The sequence below is a fragment of the Cydia amplana genome, chromosome 15 (assembly GCF_948474715.1).
Source record: "Cydia amplana chromosome 15, ilCydAmpl1.1, whole genome shotgun sequence".
Taxonomy (NCBI): domain Eukaryota; kingdom Metazoa; phylum Arthropoda; class Insecta; order Lepidoptera; family Tortricidae; genus Cydia; species Cydia amplana.
The window spans coordinates 13,373,105-13,393,265 of record NC_086083.1 but is presented as its reverse complement, the minus strand read 5'-3'; the positions used below and the strand labels follow the sequence as shown (position 1 = coordinate 13,393,265).

Genomic DNA, 20,161 nt, shown 5'->3' with positions numbered 1-20,161 from the left:
ACAATATAATCGCTAGGTAACCAAGGTAACATGGGTTTCTTTTTAAGGTTCTCGCGTGAAATCCTGCGTTTCGAATGCCGCTTGTGTGTACTTTTTTTTGCGTCGTTGGCAGATTTGCTGTTTTCGCTCAGCAGTAAATTGATAATAATAAGATTTGGTGCCCTCGGGAGGGTGCCCAATACGCAGGCAGCGTTCCCGCGCTGAATTGTGATTGCAATTCTCTGCGCGAGAAAGCTGCAAGAAGCTGCGCCCGTTGCAAGAAGAAATAACCACGAAGTAATTCATACTTATTTTCTTAACTGTTATTTTTAACTAATATAGGTAGTATTTGTCTGCACATCTATTCTTCACGAAACTATATTACTTACACAATTATACATGTATAAAATGTATTTCTTTGATTGAAATATAATTATATTAATTATGTAATTAATAATGAATATGTTAGCTTAAAAGCAATAATAGTAAAAAAATGAAGGTTTTACTTTAAACTAGGGACGAGTAGGTTTAAAATTAAAAATAGTAGACAATATAGGATAGGGACACCTACTTCGATTAATATATTGTATAGTTGGCTAAATATGTTATATCAACACAGTTATAAATAATTAAAAAAAAATCGTACGCCAAACGAGTTCATCTGAAGTCAACATTCAATATTAGACCTTACATACCCAGACCTAGAGCATTGTTTGGGTCAACCTGTTTCGGATCCGTTCGGGCCGGTGTTAAGTACCCGTGTAAACGGAGATACGTATCTGAGAAACGTGTCTTGGGAACGTTTATTAGATACGTATCCGGATCCCGGCGGTTCCGTGTAAACCGTGTTCTTAGCACCGCCGGGCTTAAGAACACGGGTATTCGTTTCGGCGTGTAACACGGATACCGGGAGCCCTAATAGATACAGAGTGAAATACTTCACGAATTCGCATGTCATTCTTGCGCAGAGCCACGCTAATCTCTCTCTATGTCTAGTCAGATTTAAGTTTATGTACTGCCGAAGTACTCACTTTCCACAAAAATAAATGCAATGTTTGCGATGTAGGTTTGTTCGTTACCTTGTGTCCCTTAGAGCGGAAATATCGTCGACTCCTATTCGGGTACACGTTATTTATCAGCAAGTTTATTACCAAAAAATTAATTTTGCAATATTATATTAACCCGGAACGGGATAAAAAGATAAATTGCTGATAGATACTTGGACAGATAAAAAACCTACACGTCTATAAGCTTCTACCTTAATACGTAGGTTCTACGTAACACGTATTAACTATCCGATCCATTCGTATTCGAAAACACAAATCACTTGAAAGGGTATACCTCCACACATCACCATTTAAGTATTATATAATTTCAACCGTTATTATACACACACAAAGATTTAAACTAACAAGACTCTGAAGAGACTTAATAAAATTAAATTATAATGGTGACACGTGCACGCTTTACCAGCTCGATGTGTTTTCTACCATGTGTTTTAGTATTTTCATTGGCATAGCCACGGTGCGCGCAGGCAGCCTTTGAAAACACTTGCACATCACTATTCCGGATCATTTTTATTTGCTAGATAGTTTAACGGACAACTAAATTTAAATATTTATTTCGAACGGCAAAAGCCGTTAGAAACTGTTTTTCAATATAGTCAGCTAAACTGGGGTACAAATTCAAAAACTCACCAGCAGTTTAGCTTCACGACCTTCCAGATGGAAAAACAGCAAGCCAATGAGGTAATTTGCGTTTGTTTCTAACTGTCAAAATTGTCAAACGCAACTGCCTGAAGTGGTGGGGGTGTGGGAGAGAGATGGACGTATATGCTAGAAAAGGACAATACGACTAACTACAGTGTTGCCACTCTCAATATATTACTTTAGGTTCCGAATATCGGTACAGTTGTTTAATGCACTTCAAATTAGAAATTTGACAGATTTGATAACGTCGCTATGTTGAGAGTTAAGAGCTTAATTGAAAGCTTTTGTTTACATTCTAAAATAAAATTCACCCGATTCGTAATCCCGCTTTGTAATCGAATCTTGTAGGATAGATATAGATTTGACCGGAATTTGGCCGGATTTTACCGGGACTTCCCGATTATTCCCGTAGCTCCACCCGTGGAACGTCACCAATGGTCAGTTAACTTTGTTATCTGTGCCTTGACAAACGGATGTCGTTGCGGTTTCTTCAGTGTATTATATTATTTGCGGTTACTATTAAATAACCTCATTTATGAGATTTATGAGCAAGGTTTGAATCTATTTATAGTTTTACCTACCTGCTTATCATGTTTGACTCACAGATATCACTAACAGCTAACTGCTCTAACTAGTGGCTCCAGTTAATAATTACTCCATTAGTGATTTCTCTGGCTTCCTTTAGATAATTGCACAACTGATGATTTATTTCAAAAGAAAATTGAAAAATTCATAGTCTTCTCAAGCATACGCGGAAATATGTCCCACGATTAGTATGCGAAACATTACGTGGCAGGCATTGGGATGCATTTAGATTTTAGTATGTGGCTGCCCACACTAGCTGGTATTCGAGCTGAACATCTAGGTATCAAATTTCGAGAGCTTACCTATCAGAAAAATAAACCGGAAGTTATGAAACAGAAACATGATTTCAGTTTTGGTTCAAGAGTAATAATAATCTTTCAGAACAACTTGCCTCTTACTTCTCATTCTCATTATAGGTAGCCCTAGTTGCCTCATTAGCAGATTAGTCAAACACATCAAAATCTGACGACTGCGCGGTAAATCATAAAACCAATTCGCAGGTTTTACGTCAACTCCGTCTGTTGCCATATTTGATAAGGACTTACTGACGACTGTGTTGTTACTTAGGAAATGATCCTTAGTGCATTATTTGATGCTTGGTATATGGTACATTCTGATATTTCTGAGAAACAGGCGATGTCACCGTCATCGTCAATTTCCTTGTCTGTTGGGCTCGTCTACCTGGTTGCTGCTTTCTTCGTTGTTGTTGTTGTTTGATGTTGTTACCGCATTGAAACTTTCAATCTATCACTTATTTTATTAACTATGTTGATAGTATCATCGCCTATTTCCCGTTGCAATCGTAAATCTGCATATTTGCAATCAGAATAGAACCTTAAGACATATTCCTTTTAATGGTTTTAATATATACTTGGTCAACCAGATCTTGACAGTAGAAAAAGGCGGCAAATTTGAAAAATGTAGGCGCGAAGCGATATCGTCCCATAGAAAATTTGAATTTCGCGCCTTTTTTACTGACAAGATTTGGTTGACCAGCTATATTTATGACGTCTGCGTATCGAGGAAACGGAAACGAGCGCAGACGAGTCTGTCATAATAAACATTTGCCATTCATTGTGGTAAGTTAATATTCGAACGAGACATGGCAATTGTTTCATCCATATTTAATGGCTTGAGTAACGTAATGTTTAGTGCAGCTTTCTACACATTCCAATTCAGATTACAAATTACAATTATTATTATTTTGTATCTCTTCATTGTTTTACTTAGCATCGGAAGTCGCTATGAGATCTGAACTTTAAACAAAAATCGATTAATTAAGTACATAAAATGGAAAAGGAGTTATTTAAAAGGTAAAGACCAACATGTACATAGAACGTTTATATCTAGTGGCTCTGTGAGCTATAGACCTCGCGAACCCCCATGACTCAGCTAAAACTATTTCTGCTCAATATAAATTTCCTGAACCCTTACGCTTACGGTGACGCGCCGCGCACGATACACGTGGCGTTCAAAGGGTTAAATAAACGACATTTTTACACGTTAAAACTATGAAGCCGTTTAGGCCGGCACCCGGTAATTTACTACAGTAGACAGACAGTATCTAAAACTGTAAGAACCTTCAAATATACCGGTATACACCAACTGTACCGCACGTGCAACAACCGTGCGCTCCAAACATGGAGCTAATGCCGTTCCAAATGGTCTGTCCCCTTTTAGTGCACTGCTATAGCCTCGTTTGGAGCAAGTCACAGGATACAGTTATACATAATTCTGATTTAGTAAGAATCATGACTTATTGAGTTATCAGGCCCCCGTTTCACGACACTGACAATGTAATTGACATTGACAATTCACCGTAGATTGCTGCTCCAACAAGTTAACATGACGATATGTACCGTCGTTACTTACCCACCCAGAAATGTACAGGAAATTGTCAGTGTCAGGGGTCAATTGTCAAGTTGGTAAAATAGGCGCCTGGCTGATTTAATATTTAACAATGTAGTTTACTTTTGACTAAAATCTAGGACCGCTGCCAAGATGTCGATCGTATATCGACAAACGCCAATCGTAAAGAAAAAGTGTATTAGGGTAACAGGTGCAACGAAAAGGGACTTGATCATAAAATCAACAGGAACCACCAACTGCATGATTACATTTCACATTATTCAATTAATTTCAATAACATTACAGTGCATACTGCTGACTGCATCGCTGATGGAAATGTCAACCTTAAGACACCCTACCAAAAGGACCAATGCTGTTAGTGTTTCAGTAGTCCCTTCAAACAAATTGTGTAGGTAGTTAGACTAATCAGGTACTTACTTATATATTATGCCTCGTTGCCTTCATTGGAATATACTGTATAAGCATATTAGAGCCTAGAAACGTCAACGTATAATTGCTACCACGATTAGCGTCTGATATTGAGCTGCCGAAACGTCATTACCTAATTAAGACTGGTTGTTACCATAAAGACGTACATAGTTACGAGCATATATAGATCAAATAGGTAAATAAAGCCCATTAGGTACTAAGTAAATTGACAAGACACAGATGTAAGTTTAAAGCATGGTTATTAATTGATAAGAGAGAAAGTTATTACCGTCAAAACTAATACTGAAGCGAAAGCAATCAAAGTTCAGAGTTTATGGGAACGAAAACAAGGAACAACAATTACAATTACGTTGTACAATTTAATAATATCAAAGAATCGTGAAAGTTAGTGAAAAGTTCATCAGTTAAAACAAGGAAGTTAGTCGAATTCGTCTCTTGTTGCCAAATGTTTATTTTAAAAGATTAAACCGCTACATTTACGACGCAAAAAAATGGATTTTTTAAACACACTTTTCTTTGTCCTGTGCAAAAGAGTCCTCAACGAAGAACAAAGACTCTTAAAAAGGTCAAGATGCCGTTTTACGGATTCGATCCAAGATTTCAAAGTATTTCTTTGCATACCGTTTAAGCAGGCTGTTGCGTTATTTATGAAGTGTCCGACAGCTGTGGACGGCTGATGAATAAACATACGGACCAAGGCCGTCTTCCTGGCGAACAAATAAGTTTTTGTACTTTGATATGGTGATTTAGGTTTAGGGCTTAAAATAAACAGGGTTTCAGCATGGTATGCTGAGTTAGGCCTTGAGATCCTCTGATCTATGGATGGTCGAGTGGTCAAGCAAGACGTTAGCTGCGTAAGCTGAAAAGCCTGTTCGTTTCTCGCCTCGGCCACCGGAGGGCTTCGTCACTTTTTCTTTAGCATATAACAATTATTTTAGTTTATTCTTTTAGTTTATTTTTGCGCTGTCTTGTGGCCAATTCTCATTTTGGATCGCTAAATCAACGGAGTAAGTAAGTAATAATAACAATTTTGAATGATTCACGGTTAGTTTCACTAGACTAGACTATGGGTTGCCCGTGAACAAGATACATGTAACTGCGTCGAAATATCGGGAGCTCGAAAACAATACAAAAGGTAATCACGGCTCATATCCCGGTCGATATAAGCCTAGTAAGTAGTAGTTTATAATCCTTGCATCTGGTCGCGTGGTACCCACAGCCCACATTACAAAGACAATGATGCGGCGTTCTGCAGCAGCCTTCGTCGCATCGGCTGCTAACAATGTGGCAATTATTTTCTCGTATTATTCTTTTTCCTATCGTGTCTCCGGAGAAGGGCAGTACAAGCCGCGAATCTCCTCACGGAGTAAATATTATTTATCTGTATCGCGTGACTACAGCCAGGCCCCCTTTTTACCGACATGATTGTCGAGTCTTATTGGCTACTCCGCAGATACTAAAAGTTCTTTAGAAGATTTGCATTGATTATATTAATCGAAGTTTTATTTATTTTTTATTTTACAAATGCTATGTCCGGGTCAATCTCCAATGTAGACGTGACGTTAAGATACGAATACCTATTCGTATTTAGACAATTCGCATAAATCTGAGACGTACTTAAGAGTGCTATTACATTTCGAGGATGAGCGAGTTTAGGTATTTTACGCGCTGCGGCAGGCTCCGCGAGCTCAGGTCGCCGAACCCTTCCACCGCATTTTCCCTCGGTCGCACTACAATGATGGATTAAACATTCTTGATCCGATCGTGAAGCACATTGAAATCAATCATAACAACACTAACTGTACTTTAATATCAAAGTCCTAAAAATGTTATTTGGTACGAAAATACTAAATCCAGTGCAAATATACATACTTATGTAGGTCATTATTACTAGAAAGAAATTATACGTACTTACTTAGGTACTCGCTTATTTTCATTTTTCGTCATTGCATATTGCATTGCATTGTATAGTGAAACTATTTTAGTTATATAATAAAACCTTTAATTTGTATCTTAAGTTTAGAAACGAGCTGATACTAAGCATCTGATGATGAAGCCTGATGATGATGATGAAGGTGGTCACGGATACCAATCAACCATGTAGTAACATGATTAGGCTCGTTTGATTCGTCTCAACAAGATCTTAGGCACTAGGTGACACTCAGGGTCTGATAATGGAGCTGGAAGGTGGCCACTGGTACCAGTCAACTATGCAATTAAACCACTTCGTGTTTGAGCTCGTTTGATTCGTCTCAACAAGATCTTTGGCACTAGGTGATACTCAGGGTCTGATGATGGAGCTGGAAGGTGGTCACCGGTACCATTCAACCATGCAACTAAACCACTTCGTGTTTGGGCTCGTTTGATTCATTTCAACAAGATCTTTGACACAAGATATGACTCAAGGTCTGATGATGGAGCTGGAAGGTGGTCACCGGTACCAGTCAACCATGCAACTAAACCACTTCGTGTTTGGGCTCGTTTTATTCATTTCAACAAGATCTTTGACACAAGATAGGACTCAGGGTCTGATGATGAAGCTGGAAGGTGGTCACCGGTACCAGTCAACCATGCAACTAAACCACTTCGTGTTTGAGCTCGTTTGATTCGTCTCAACAAGATCTTTGACACAAGATAGTACTGAGGGTCTGATGATGGAGCTGGACGGTGGTCACCAGTACCAGTAGCTGGAAGGTGGTCACCACCAACCGGTGACCACCTTCCAGCTCCATCATCAGACCCTGAGTATCACCTAGTGTCAAAGATCTTGTTGAGACGAATCAAACGAGCTCAAACACGAAGTGGTTTAATTTCATAGTTGACTGGTACCAGTGGCCACCTTCCAGCTCCATTATCAGACCCTGAGTGTCACCTAGTGCCTAAGATCTTGTTGAGACGAATCAAACGAGCCGAAACACGAAGTGGTTTAGTTGCATGGTTGACTGGTACCGTTGACCACCTTCCAGCTTCATCATCAGACCCTGAACTCTGTCTTGTGTCAAAGATCTCGTTGAGAGGAATTAAACGAGCCCAAACACGAAGTGGTTTAGTTGCGTGGTTGACTGGTACCGGTGACCACCTTCCAGCTCCATCATCAGACCCTGAGTCCTATCTTGTGTCAAATATCTTGTTGAGACAAATCAAACGAGCCCAAACACGAAGTGGTTTAGTTGCATGGTTGACTGGTACTGGTGACCACCTTCCAGCTCCATCATCAGACCCTCAGTACTATCTTGTGTCAAAGATCTTGTTGAGACGAATCAAACGAGCCCAAACACGAAGTGGTTTAGTTGCGTGGTTGACTGGTACTGGTGCCAACCTTCCAGCTCCATCATCAGACCCTCAGTACTATCTTGTGTCAAAGATCTTGTTGAGACGAATCAAACGAGCCGAAACTCGAAGTGGTTTAGTTGCATGGTTGACTGGTACCGTTGACCACTTTCAAGCTTCATCATCAGACCCTGAGTTCTATCTTGTGTCAAAGATCTCGTTGAGAGGAATCAAACGAGCCCAAACACGAAGTGGTTTACTTGCATGGTTGACTGGTACTGGTGACCACCTTCCAGCTTCATCATCAGACCCTGAGTTCTATCTTGTGTCAAAGATCTCGTTGAGAGGAATCAAACGAGTCCAAACACGAAGTGGTTTAGTTGCATGGTTGACTGGTACTGGTGACCACCTTCCAGCTCCATCATCAGACCCTCAGTACTATCTTGTGTCAAAGATCTTGTTAAGACGAATCAAACGAGCCCAAACACGAAGTGGTTTAGGTGCATGGTTGACTGGTACCGTTGACCACGTTCCAGCTTCATCGTCAGACCCTGAGTTCTATCTTGTGTCAAAGATCTCGTTGAGAGGAATAAAACGAGCCCAAACACGAAGTGGTTTAGTTGCGTGGTTGACTGGTACCGATGCCAACCTTCCAGCTCCATCATCAGACCCTCAGTACTATCTTGTGTCAAAGATCTTGTTGAGACGAATCAAACGAGCCGAAACACGAAGTGGTTTAGTTGCATGGTTGACTGGTACCGTTGACCACCTTCCAGCTTCATCATCAGACCCTGAGTTCTATCTTGTGTCAAAGATCTCGTTGAGAGGAATCAAACGAGTCCAAACACGAAGTGGTTTAGTTGCGTGGTTGACTGGTACCGGTGACCACCTTCCAGCTCCATCATCAGACCCTGAGTCCTATCTTGTGTCAAAGATCTTGTTGAGACGAATCAAACGAGCCGAAACACGAAGTGGTTTAGTTGCATGGTTGATTGGTACCGGTGACCACCTCCCAGCTCCATCATCAGACCTATATATTCTGATTCTGACATGTCATCAAAAGCATTTGTATTCAGCCATTTTTTAATTTAGTACCTATAAAATATCAGACCATTTCAAATATCTTTAATGCTGTCCGGTAGTTACATACTCTATAAAACCAAATACACATTACTAGGATCAAAGTTTCTCAGTCGCCGTTTACACGAACTGTCACGCACACAGTATAGCATTTTACACGGCGCCTGCCGCACACAATGATAAAAAACCTCGTCGTCACCGTTGAAAACGTGCGGAGCCGACCGACACACGTCCTACCTCTACAAGCTCTGCCGCGGCACTGAGCTCACGACCGCGCGTCATCGGTAATATTAGAGTCGTTTTCAAAAAATTGCCAAAAAATTATAGTAGAATTTCATAAACACTAATGTATACCATCAGTATAAGCAAACGCTGCAGATTGCTTGAGTATGAAAATGACTTCGATATTAAGTACAATTTCGTAGGAATTGACACTTGTTTCGGAGAGAAAATTGAGTTTGTTTTTCTTCGATTTTCTCTTTCTCAAAGGTATTTAGGAAAAATGTCAAAAGTAATTCCTAATGTACAGGGTATTAGTAATACAAAATAGCCAGCTTTACCAGAGTAAACTTCTCAACATTTACAAATACGTGCTCACAATTTAGTGCTTCACGTGGTTTTTCGGAAACAACCATCAGAAAAAAAATCATTACTAATTTAATACGCCCTTTTTCCAATATTTAAAAAGTAATTCCTAAAGATAAGAAGACGCTTTTACCGTAACAAGTACTCATTGTTTCTAATAACGACCCTAAAGTACTGAATGTCATCGAGGAATATTATAAATTTTGCATTATTTCGACTTTTCTTGTTGGAGCGCTCTTAAGTAGGTACTTCCTAGTGGAAGATCTCTTAAGCTTCCACTATAGCTTAAGAGATCTTCCACTAGCAAGTACCTACTTACCTACACAAAAACATACATACATACATTAAACATATATGCACGGTAGTTATACATTCTAGCCAAACCGTGAGAGAAACCAGGTATGAGTTAGGTATATGTATGTATTAACATTTAGGATGCATTTATTTCCAGTTCGGTTAACTATCAAATGCATCAGCCGGCAGAACCCATATCATATATCAATGCGTACCTGGTACAGTGTGTAAAAATATGGGTACGCACATCTTACTAAAAAAAAACTATCTATCACGTTTAATTATCAAAAATATGTGCCTTAACTCTTAATGTCGGTAAATAAAGAACTATGCGCGACATATTTTTGAAAGTTGTATGCACCCATATTTTTACATTTGACTGTCTGTACTAACTTTAACCATTCTCTTTTTCCGATTTCAAAATGCACGAGTTGCCCAACGCGACAGATATTTTATGATGTCAATTAGAATATTTCCACTGGATACCCGTTCATGTTTATTAGCATACAATCGAATGCACGTCCAATCAGGTTAAGCTGATTTGGTAGGTGTGTGTATCAAAGATACACAAACGTCAAAGTAAATATTTGTGATTAGAAGTCTAATATGGAAGCAATCATTTGCTGTACACTATAAATATAATTATGAATAATTTTGATAAGGTCAAAGGATACAAGTATAGGTTACCTTTGACCTATATTAGTAGAATTATATAGTTGTGCAGATAAATAATACAGAAATAACTTCAAAATACCAACAAACACTTTAAAACATTTATTTGTTTGTTTTTCGTGCAAAGCAAATATCCTACGAATTTGTATACATATTACAAATTGACTATGTACGTAGGTACAAAGGTAAAGATTTAGATTTATTTAAGTTATAAAATTATTGTAAGTGTAGGATATATTAAATTGATTTTTTTTTATGTTATTCATTTACGCATTAAAAACATAATTCCATTTTATTCAATTGACGATTGATTCTACGAGAAAGGTCTTCTTAACAAATATTAGGAAGGGTCGCAGTGATACTGAGGCTTAGGGTAACATTCCATTTCTGACCGCAGTTGCACTACTGGTACTGAACGCGTCGCTGTTACTGTCAATTTCCATAGGAAAATGAACAGTAATGCAGCTGCGGTTGGAAATGGACTGTCACCTTTAGGCGCCTGATATAGCCCCTAACGAAGAGAAGAAGAAGAAGCAGACGGCAATCTGTTTATTATAGCACGGTGTGATATAATGATACTTTTATTCACTATACATATTATAAAAATCTAGTTTTACTCATCATATCAGATATCGGACACGCATAATCTACATAATAAGTTAATTAAAACACATATGTGCCTGCAACACGGATATAACCAACTTTATATATTGAAACCGGCTCTGCATATGGATTCCTATCCTTGTTTGTCAAAGAATAATGAATTTACTTAATTATCACTCATGTATCCACTCCGTTGTGATTGTAAATAAAACGTTCTAGAAACTGTTATCATGCGTTTTAGTGCTTGGATAACCTTCACTGTTGCGAGTAGCTGTTATCGAATAACTTTTTAGTTTTTCATATGACAGTTTATTTTTAAACGAACCTTGTTCGATTTAAAAAAAAATCTACGGAATCGACAAATAATCCTGTGCTAGTCAGACATCGAGGCGATTCCATAAGTAGGACAAGTAGGGTACTCAATTGAATAAACCCAGAACAGAAACCTTGAAAGCACTAATTACTAAAAAATTCCTTTTGATGACAAAAATCTCTCCTCCAAAATCATTCGACTCTCTCAGCAAATACGAGTATGTATAGTTTGTAGCTTTCTAAATTCTAGTAGACCCCGAAGGCTTATCCTATTGTCTATTGTTCAGTAAAACCGCACGTGCTACTTACCTGCAAAAAAGGGTCCTAATTATTCTATTTGGCATCTGAGCGCGGGCTAGTCCAACGCTCAAAAAACCAGTGTAGGTGCGCTCTCCGATAACGCGCCTTTGTTACGCATCTCGATGACACATTTTAGACTGGTTCTGTAGCGTCCGACTCGCCGGCACTCAGTAACCGAAGTACCGATTTTTTATGCAGGTGGTTGTGGCACGTGGCACGAGCGGTTTTTCTTAACAATAGACAATAGGATTAGCCTTCGGGGTCTATTAGAAAGCTACAAACTATACCAAAATCGCATAATCTGACACATGGATTTTACTATCAGGGTTTGAAGTTAAGCGACTCAATTGTCTAATCGACATTGATATCGGCAAGGCTGTCCCAAATAAAATGTAACCAATGTTGTATGTTTCGGTAGGTTTGGTAGGTTGTGAAGTTACATCCATGAGTGCGCTGTTCGCATCAGCTTCCTACAATCTTAACGAGATGCCTATCTTATTGTGGACCTTTCTATAGGCACCTTGCGTGTTCTTAGTAGGCTGTTTTACTCGATATTATAACATTTAACATAGATAATAAACTTAATAACTTGTAGTGATTACATCAGGTGATTTCCTTGTTTTTTTTTTAACTTAGCACCCGTCTTACGTCGAGTCTAGACAAACTATTGTTATGCAAAATAAATAACTCGATTTACATACTTGTAAATTACGGATAATTGAACGTAGTCTACACTGGTGTATACCTCGCCAGACAGAGAATGAAAGACTTTGGAGCAGCCTATCTGGAACCAAATGAATTCAAAGCACTACCCATGAGCTCCATTATCTGAAACATGGAGACGGTCGAAAAAGCTCTTGAGTAGGCAAAAGTATGATGTTAAGATAAGAGGGTGATTGCACAAAAGATCCCGATGGGTCAAGTGTATCCGCAAGGACAACGATGTCAACTATATAAATACATAGAGACAAATGGAAGGTAGCTGGTACTTATAGCACAGGTTTATACCTAATTTATGTATCAGAGAAAGACTCTTGGACTGTGAATCCTAATGTGTAATATAATTTAAGAAATTATAAGAGTTTTTGAGCTTAATAAACTTTATCTTATCTTACCAACGGACTGGCAACTTATATAGGAATAACGCTATATAAACACTTAGAACGGTTACTTTTATTATTGCAAAGACGGTAAAATAACAAGGTTACTAATGGTACATCCACCTTACACGAACTTCTTTGGATGTCAAATGCAGTTTGCCAAAACATTAACGTAATAACAATAATCCTGAAAAGTGACAGTACTTTTCGGAGCCATTGGCGTCAAATATCAAAATTTTGCCAAAAATTCCTCTTCCGGCGTTTCTGTTTTGTCTATTATACATAATAATAGGTTATCGTAATCGTTAAGTTCTCTCCTAATAAGACATTTGACAAGGTTGTCATTTAGTTTCGGTTATCGTCGATAATATAACCCGTAAGGCTTAGTATTTCTAAACGTTCCTATTGATGGCCCTTGAGTGCAATTAGGGCCAGAAATTCTGCGTAGAGTATTTTTATGTGACGAGATCTTATGCTCTTAATTGCATGGCCGGCCTTAACGTCTTACCATTAACAGAACTCGATACTCATCGACTTGCCATATACAAAATGCAGACACGAACGTATATATTTAGGATTTTTACTTTACTGTTTACTCATTTCTATTTTATAGAAAGTGGTCGTTTTATATTATATTACTGTTTTATTTTTTAGATTATTATTCTAATTATTATTATTGATATTGTGTTGTGACGATCTTTTTGTGAATGCATTTTATTTTGACATGTAAAATTTAATGTACATTTTCAATAAGAAATAAATTAATCTAATCTAATCTAATCTATAGACTTTTGACAAGAAGCCAGCTACATAATTATACTACGTAGGTTTACTGCAAAACTATGTGATTCAACTGCCAAGGAATGGGATGTACGAGTATACGAAAATTAGCAAAAACAAGCAGATATATAAAATATTGTTTGTTACAGGAATATTATTATTATTTTAATTAAAGAAAAAATAGTAAACTTCACCGCTCTGGGCAAGATACGAAGTTGTTTACCTAATTTAAAAAGTTGTATTTAATATCCCTTGCAGACGTGTCTGCTTAGTATAAAAAATAATTTAGAAAAATAACTTTAACGTCCAAAGGCAAAATTATTCCTTTAAGGCATATTATATAAGCTATTTCATTATTTTTAAAATACCGACTGTTTATTTCTTTTTCTACTCCAGCACTTAAATGTGTCAATTAAATGACTGACAGTGATATCTAAAGCAATGTCATTTGAATGCTTTGTCTATAGGCTCATAAGATGACTGCTAGCAGTCATCTTATGAGTATAATACAACTGCTTTATTTTTTTTAAAGATACAAGTTCCGATCATCTTGATTGAAAGAGGTATGTTTTCATTTACAATAATAACTCTTTTTTTTTTTAAATAATAACTCATTTTTTTTTAAATAATAACTCTTTTTTTTTAAATAATAACTCTTTTTTTTTAATAATAACTCTTTTTTTTTTAATAATAACTCTTTTTTTTAATAATAACTCTTTTTTTTTTCATAATAACTCTTTTTTTTTTTTTTTTTTTTTTTTTTTTTTTTTTTTTTTTTTTTTGCTGCAGCTGTCATAGAAAAAGTAATGTATGCAACAGCTCATAATTGGTTCTTAAAATTCTCGGGTCTTTTTTTACAAAACTCGACTACGTCTCGTTTTGTAACTTCGACCCTTGAATTTTAAGAACCCTTATTATATCACTGTTGCATAAACTACTATAAGTACCTACCTACCATATTCTCGACAGCTATAGAAACACACCTACGTGACAATTTGTAAACTTTGTTATTATGAATTTATGAAACAATGTGTGTTAAATCATCATTGCGTGTCCTCATTTAACCGGGTGTTTCCCGTCGAACATACGATACGATGTAAGGATTTCATAATGATTTTATTTGCAAGACAAACAAAACAAATAAACATATTTTTTAACACACCTTCCCTATTCTTGTTAAATTCGGGAAATTATGTGTTTTTTACGCATATTCAAAAGCACTTATTTTTTCGATTCTAAAGAAGACAAAGTATGTATCTCAAAATTTCCATTATTTTCTTGTAATAGTTTTTCTCTGTGGTTTATCTCCTATCGAAAGAGCTCAATGTGTAGTGGACTAGTATTTTTATTAGGGTGACAGACACATACCATTTTGTTAATAGCATACTACATATTTGTTTGGTTGATAGCTGATGTTATCTCTGCATGTTTAATGTCTCTGGCTGCTAACCTAACCCTAACGGTCCTTTAAAAACCATTGTAGTGTATAATCTGTCCCACTAACAAATTCTCTTTCTTCCACAGTCCGGCAAGTACGGAGAAGGTTTCATCGGCTCGGCTCGCGGCCTCGCCGTCCATGTCCGGGCTAAGGGCGAGGACGGGGCCCACGACCACACGGGGTGCACCTGGCCCCTGCTGTCCGTCGCTGCGCCATTGAGACCACTGCCCGAGGAGCCGTGGATCGCGGTTATGAGGAGGGGCAGCTGTAACTTTGAGATTAAGGTGAGTGTAGGCAGTAAGGTCTTTAGAGCTAAGCCGTCCATGTCCGGGCTAAGGGCGAGGACGGGGCCCACGACCACACGGGGTGCACCTGGCCCCTGCTGTCCGTCGCTGCACCATTGAGACCACTGCCCGAGGAGCCGTGGAGTGGTACCTACTATGGCAGTGGTTTAACCTTTAGGCAGAGGCACACTAGGCATAGGTATGCCAAGTAGAGTGAGATTAGTAGGGCCACTGTGCTTCGTGTATCTATTCGTGTATGATTATGATCAATACCACATAAAGGCTTCGTCACACAGGCGCGTTTTCCGGGCGCGGCGTGAGCGGGGCGCGCCGCTTTTACATATAAAATGTTCACGCCCCGCTCACGCCGCGCCCGGAAAACGCGCCTGTGTGACGAAGCCTTAAGAGGCGCTAACAAGGTCACAGTCGACATAGGAGTATATAAAGTGTATGATACTAAGACGATCAGTTAAACGGTAGGTATTAGCTTCGAAAATATAAGGGTCAATTTATTACTGTCAACATTACAGTAGATCTCTTTTTTAGTCGTCCTATAAAATTAGTTTTCTGACGTGTAACAGTCAAGTGTAAAAATATGGGTGTAGACAACTTACTCAAAAATATGTCCCATAGTTCAATTCGCTGACATAAGAACTATGAGACATATTTTTGAGTAGAGTTGTGCACTCATATTTTTACACTTGACTGTATTTAGGTGACTCGTGACAGACGTCACGTTATGACGTAGCCTATGTTTGACACCTGTGTCCTGTCACATTACTTTCTTCCTCCCTACAATTATTTCCTTCTTCTTGCTTCCTTGCTACAATATTCTACTATCTGTTGTATAGAAGCCCTTATTGCGGAGATAAATATGCCAGCGTAGAAAACTAAGTATTAAAATAAACACGCAACCTATACAACTGTCGGATGTTGCGTCAACTGAACGATATAAAAATCGTGTTTGCAACTTGCAACGCTCTTTTATCACTTATCTAACTTATCTTTATGCAACATCACTAGATAAACTCAACGCTTGTAACGTTGGAGTGATGAGGTCCGTGATGGTGCATAAGAGATTACTATAGTGTCGCTTCTGGGTGCTTAGCCAAGATTCCAATCGTTAACGCTCCGTAGTGTAGCGTAGTTATCTCTCTTTGGATCACTCTTCCATATTAGTGCGACAAAAACGGTAGCGTTTCGTTCGCTACGGAGCGTAAACGATTGGCATCTGGGCTACGCACCCTCATTTGATAATTGCCGTAAAATATTGCCGTGAAATACGGCAATCCACGTACATTCTGGCCAAAAACAGGGTAAGTATATGGCAGCATGTTTTCGTCACTTTTGTGATACGGAAATATTCTTAAAGGTTTACGCCAGCGCTCAACAGGAACAACTCCGGATTACTTGTAGACTTGTAGCTAACAGGCCTAATGTTCAGATTAATACAAGTTTTAGTTAAAAAAACATTTCTGATCCAACCAATCTCGTTCCTGATTTTTGCCAACTGCCTACAGACAGGCAAAGGCCAAGATCGATAAACGTAATATACAAATGGCTTATGAAGCTGTCATCAAATCTCAGATTAAATTCAACAAATCAACAGACTTCTTCCTTTAAGTTAAGGGGACGGTATATGATGTTTCCGATTTAGACCTCACTTTGTGCAAACAATTTGTTCAATAAATGTTTAATAATTGCATTAAATTACACGTAAATTTGTTCAAGAAGAAGCCGTGTACCGCGACTCCTCACGCCTTAATATTTTTTATTCACATTTTTTCAATAAATGTTTAATGTTAAAAATTTAGTGTTTAATAATTGCATTAAATTACACGTAAATTTGTTCAAGAAGAAGCCGTGTACCGCGACACAATAAATGTTTAATGTTAAAAATTTAATGTTTAATAATTGCATTAAATTACACGTAAATTTGTTCAAGAAGAAGCCGTGTACCGCGACTCCTCACGCCTTAATATTTTTTATTTGCTGTTACTCTCTACAAAAAAAGTATCCAAAAATATGAGACTTCTTTATAAAGCTTTATGTCCGGTACAGTACAGTACAATGTGTGCGTCACCGGAATATGAGGCGAAAGTGCAATTTGAATCACGGGCTGATTAAAATTATCAGGCTATTCAAACTATGACACAACACAAACAAATACCATGTCTCATCTTTTAATATTAAATAATGAGGCAACTCACTTCTGTTTAAAAGGTTTTCGTAACCAATCTATGACTCACGTCTCCAAGTTTTTTTGTTCTTATATCGTAAATGTAACTAATTTTAATTTTTAACAAGCAGAAACGTCTGCGAACGATGCTATTAAGCTTAGAATAAATTTAAAAGTGGAAAAATTCGTGTCTTAAGTAAGACTTGAACTCCCGGCCTCTGGATCGATACTCCAGCGCCCTGCCATCTCACCCAGGACAATAATTTTTTCCACCAGTAAATGCAACTGTTTAAATAAATATATGTTTGTTTTACACTGAATAATGCACCAATTCCTCGCAACTTGACGTATACCGTCATTGTGAGTGTAGTGACTCCTCCATAGCTATGTATATCCAGTTTTATTGTCTTATGGTTATCATTTCACAATCAGTAAATATGTGATCGTGCCCGTATCACACTGTGATAACTATCGATACATCAGGCGATAAGACTATGGGTGATTATTGGTCCACAGTAAATAATTAGATAATGATTTTACTAAAGGTGACATTCAGATGTCAACTGCAGCTGCATTAAGGCTTCATCACACAGGCGCGCTTTCCGGGCGGGGCGTGAGCGGGGCGCGCCGCTTTACATATAAAACGCTCACGCCCCGCCCGGAAAGCGCGCCTGTGTGACGGAACCTTTATAGTTAGCCACTCACACCACTACTGCCTGTCATACCGGCCATACCGCTACACATTGTTTATTTAGGTAGTAACCAACTTACACTAACAGGAATAACTACCTAACATTTAAGTGATAGGTTACATTATTAATACGCTACACATTAAACTTAGTTTTACCAAAACTAGACTAAGCAATAAGCATTCAACTATTTATATAGTTGCATGCATATGCTTATGCATACCTAACTATGTATAGTGACGCATGCGGTATGTATAATTTTATACCTACCTACGCACACTACAACAAGTGTCGCTGAACTTCCCTCATCGATAGCGATAACACAATGATACAATTAGTCACACACTCAAGCCAACTATCACTGACCCTAACAATTGTATGACCTTTTATGCACATGGACATATGTCTACTAAGTCTACTTAGACCACGCAGACGCATTTTAGGGTCGATTGCGCCAAAGTAAAGGCTTCGTCACACAGGCGCGTTTTCCAGGTGGGGCGTGAGCGGGGCGCGCCGCTTTTACATATAAAACGCTCACGCCCCGCCCTGTGTGACGGAACCTTAAATGGGGTCCCTTTGTTTCACATAAAGCGTTAAGTCATAATGTATTGTTTGTCATATTATCATTAGCCCTAAAACTGAAACCGTTAACTTTTCAGGATTTTCGTAAGGACTATAGATAGGTTAGGTTAGGTTTTTGAAAAGTAAGTTACGCGTAATTTTGAAAAGTTACGCGTTTCTACACCAAATAAATTATGACTATCGAAAAAGCGGGAAAAAAATACGGGTTAGCACTGATTGACTAGCACGTTATCTTTTCGCGGATTAGCAAAGTAAAAAAGTAATATTTTGGTTTCAATTAATACATTTATGACTTAAAACTTTTTGGGAAACAATAGAGACCCGTCCTGCATTAAATAATGAGGTATATATGTATCTGTTTGTAGAGTGTAAATAAGTATATACAATCAATACACACAAGCTGATAAGGAAAGTCATAGGTCTTTAGGGTCTGCTGGTATCTACGAAATATCTACTAGTTTATGTTAATTAATTAACGTCATGAGTTTTAATTAACTGCTTTATTTTTGATAAAATGTAGGTTCAACAGATTGTAATGACGTTTCAGTAAATAATTGATTTCAGCCAGTCCATCCATAAGTTCATAATATTGATGATAAAAATAACATTAACAATATTTAGCAGATTGATTTTAAACAAAGCTTTTATAATTTCTATCTAAAGGCTTCGTCACACAGGCGCATTTTCCGGGCGGGCGGGGCGTTAGCGGGGCGCGCCGCTTTTACATATAAAACGCTCACGCCCCGCTCACGCGCCGCCCGGAAAACGCGCCTGTGTGACGGAACCTTAAAACAGGAGTACAGTCACCATCAGATATATCGGAGCGGCCAGGGTGCTCATAGAGGCTTTGTCCAGATATTTGTGAACACTGGCCGATCCGATATATCTGATGGCGACTGTACAATAAGTTTGTAGTTAATTGTGACGTCTATGATAAGGGACCTTTTTGTCGATGGCGCTTTCGCCTTTATAAACGATGTTCCGATACAAATACAACGCTGCGCGATGCAGTGCGGCGTAAGCGCCGTCGACAATAAGGTCCCTTTTCATAGATAATGCCACATTTATGGTTTCCCATCCTCATAATCATATAGTTAGAACTGAAATATGTAGATTATCTCCTAGATATAGATAAAAATAATAAAAAGATTACATTAAATAAGTAGACAATAAAGGAACAATATCGTGTTTTCCATCAGTCTGCCAGATAAGTGTTATCGATGTAATATTATTGGGACTCATAGGTCTCATTTGTTTTGCGATATCGAAGATGGATCGGCTGATAAAGCTCAATATAGCATTCCGGGCACAATTCCGGGGCTTTATAGGGAGCGTGAGTAATATCGCATTCGCATTGATATTTATGTACGGAAGATAGCGATTGGATCATCCAGGCGTAGACTGAAATAATGAAAATTTCTA

At 38.1% G+C, this 20,161-nt stretch overlaps 1 protein-coding gene and 1 non-coding gene across 2 annotated transcripts in view; one reads left to right on the top strand and one right to left on the bottom strand.

Annotated features, from left to right (window-relative positions):
• LOC134654622 (E3 ubiquitin-protein ligase goliath-like) overlaps positions 1-20,161 on the top strand; it is a 60,535-nt gene that overhangs the window by 12,981 nt on the left and 27,393 nt on the right. Inside the window, exon 2 of the mRNA XM_063510089.1 lies at positions 15,092-15,289. Within this exon, the coding sequence (XP_063366159.1) occupies positions 15,092-15,289 (198 nt within the window). The remainder of the gene's footprint in view (positions 1-15,091; positions 15,290-20,161) is intronic.
• LOC134654908 (U6 spliceosomal RNA) lies at positions 903-1,006 on the bottom strand. Its single transcript, XR_010097388.1, has one exon. It is a non-coding gene; the product is annotated as a U6 spliceosomal RNA (small nuclear RNA).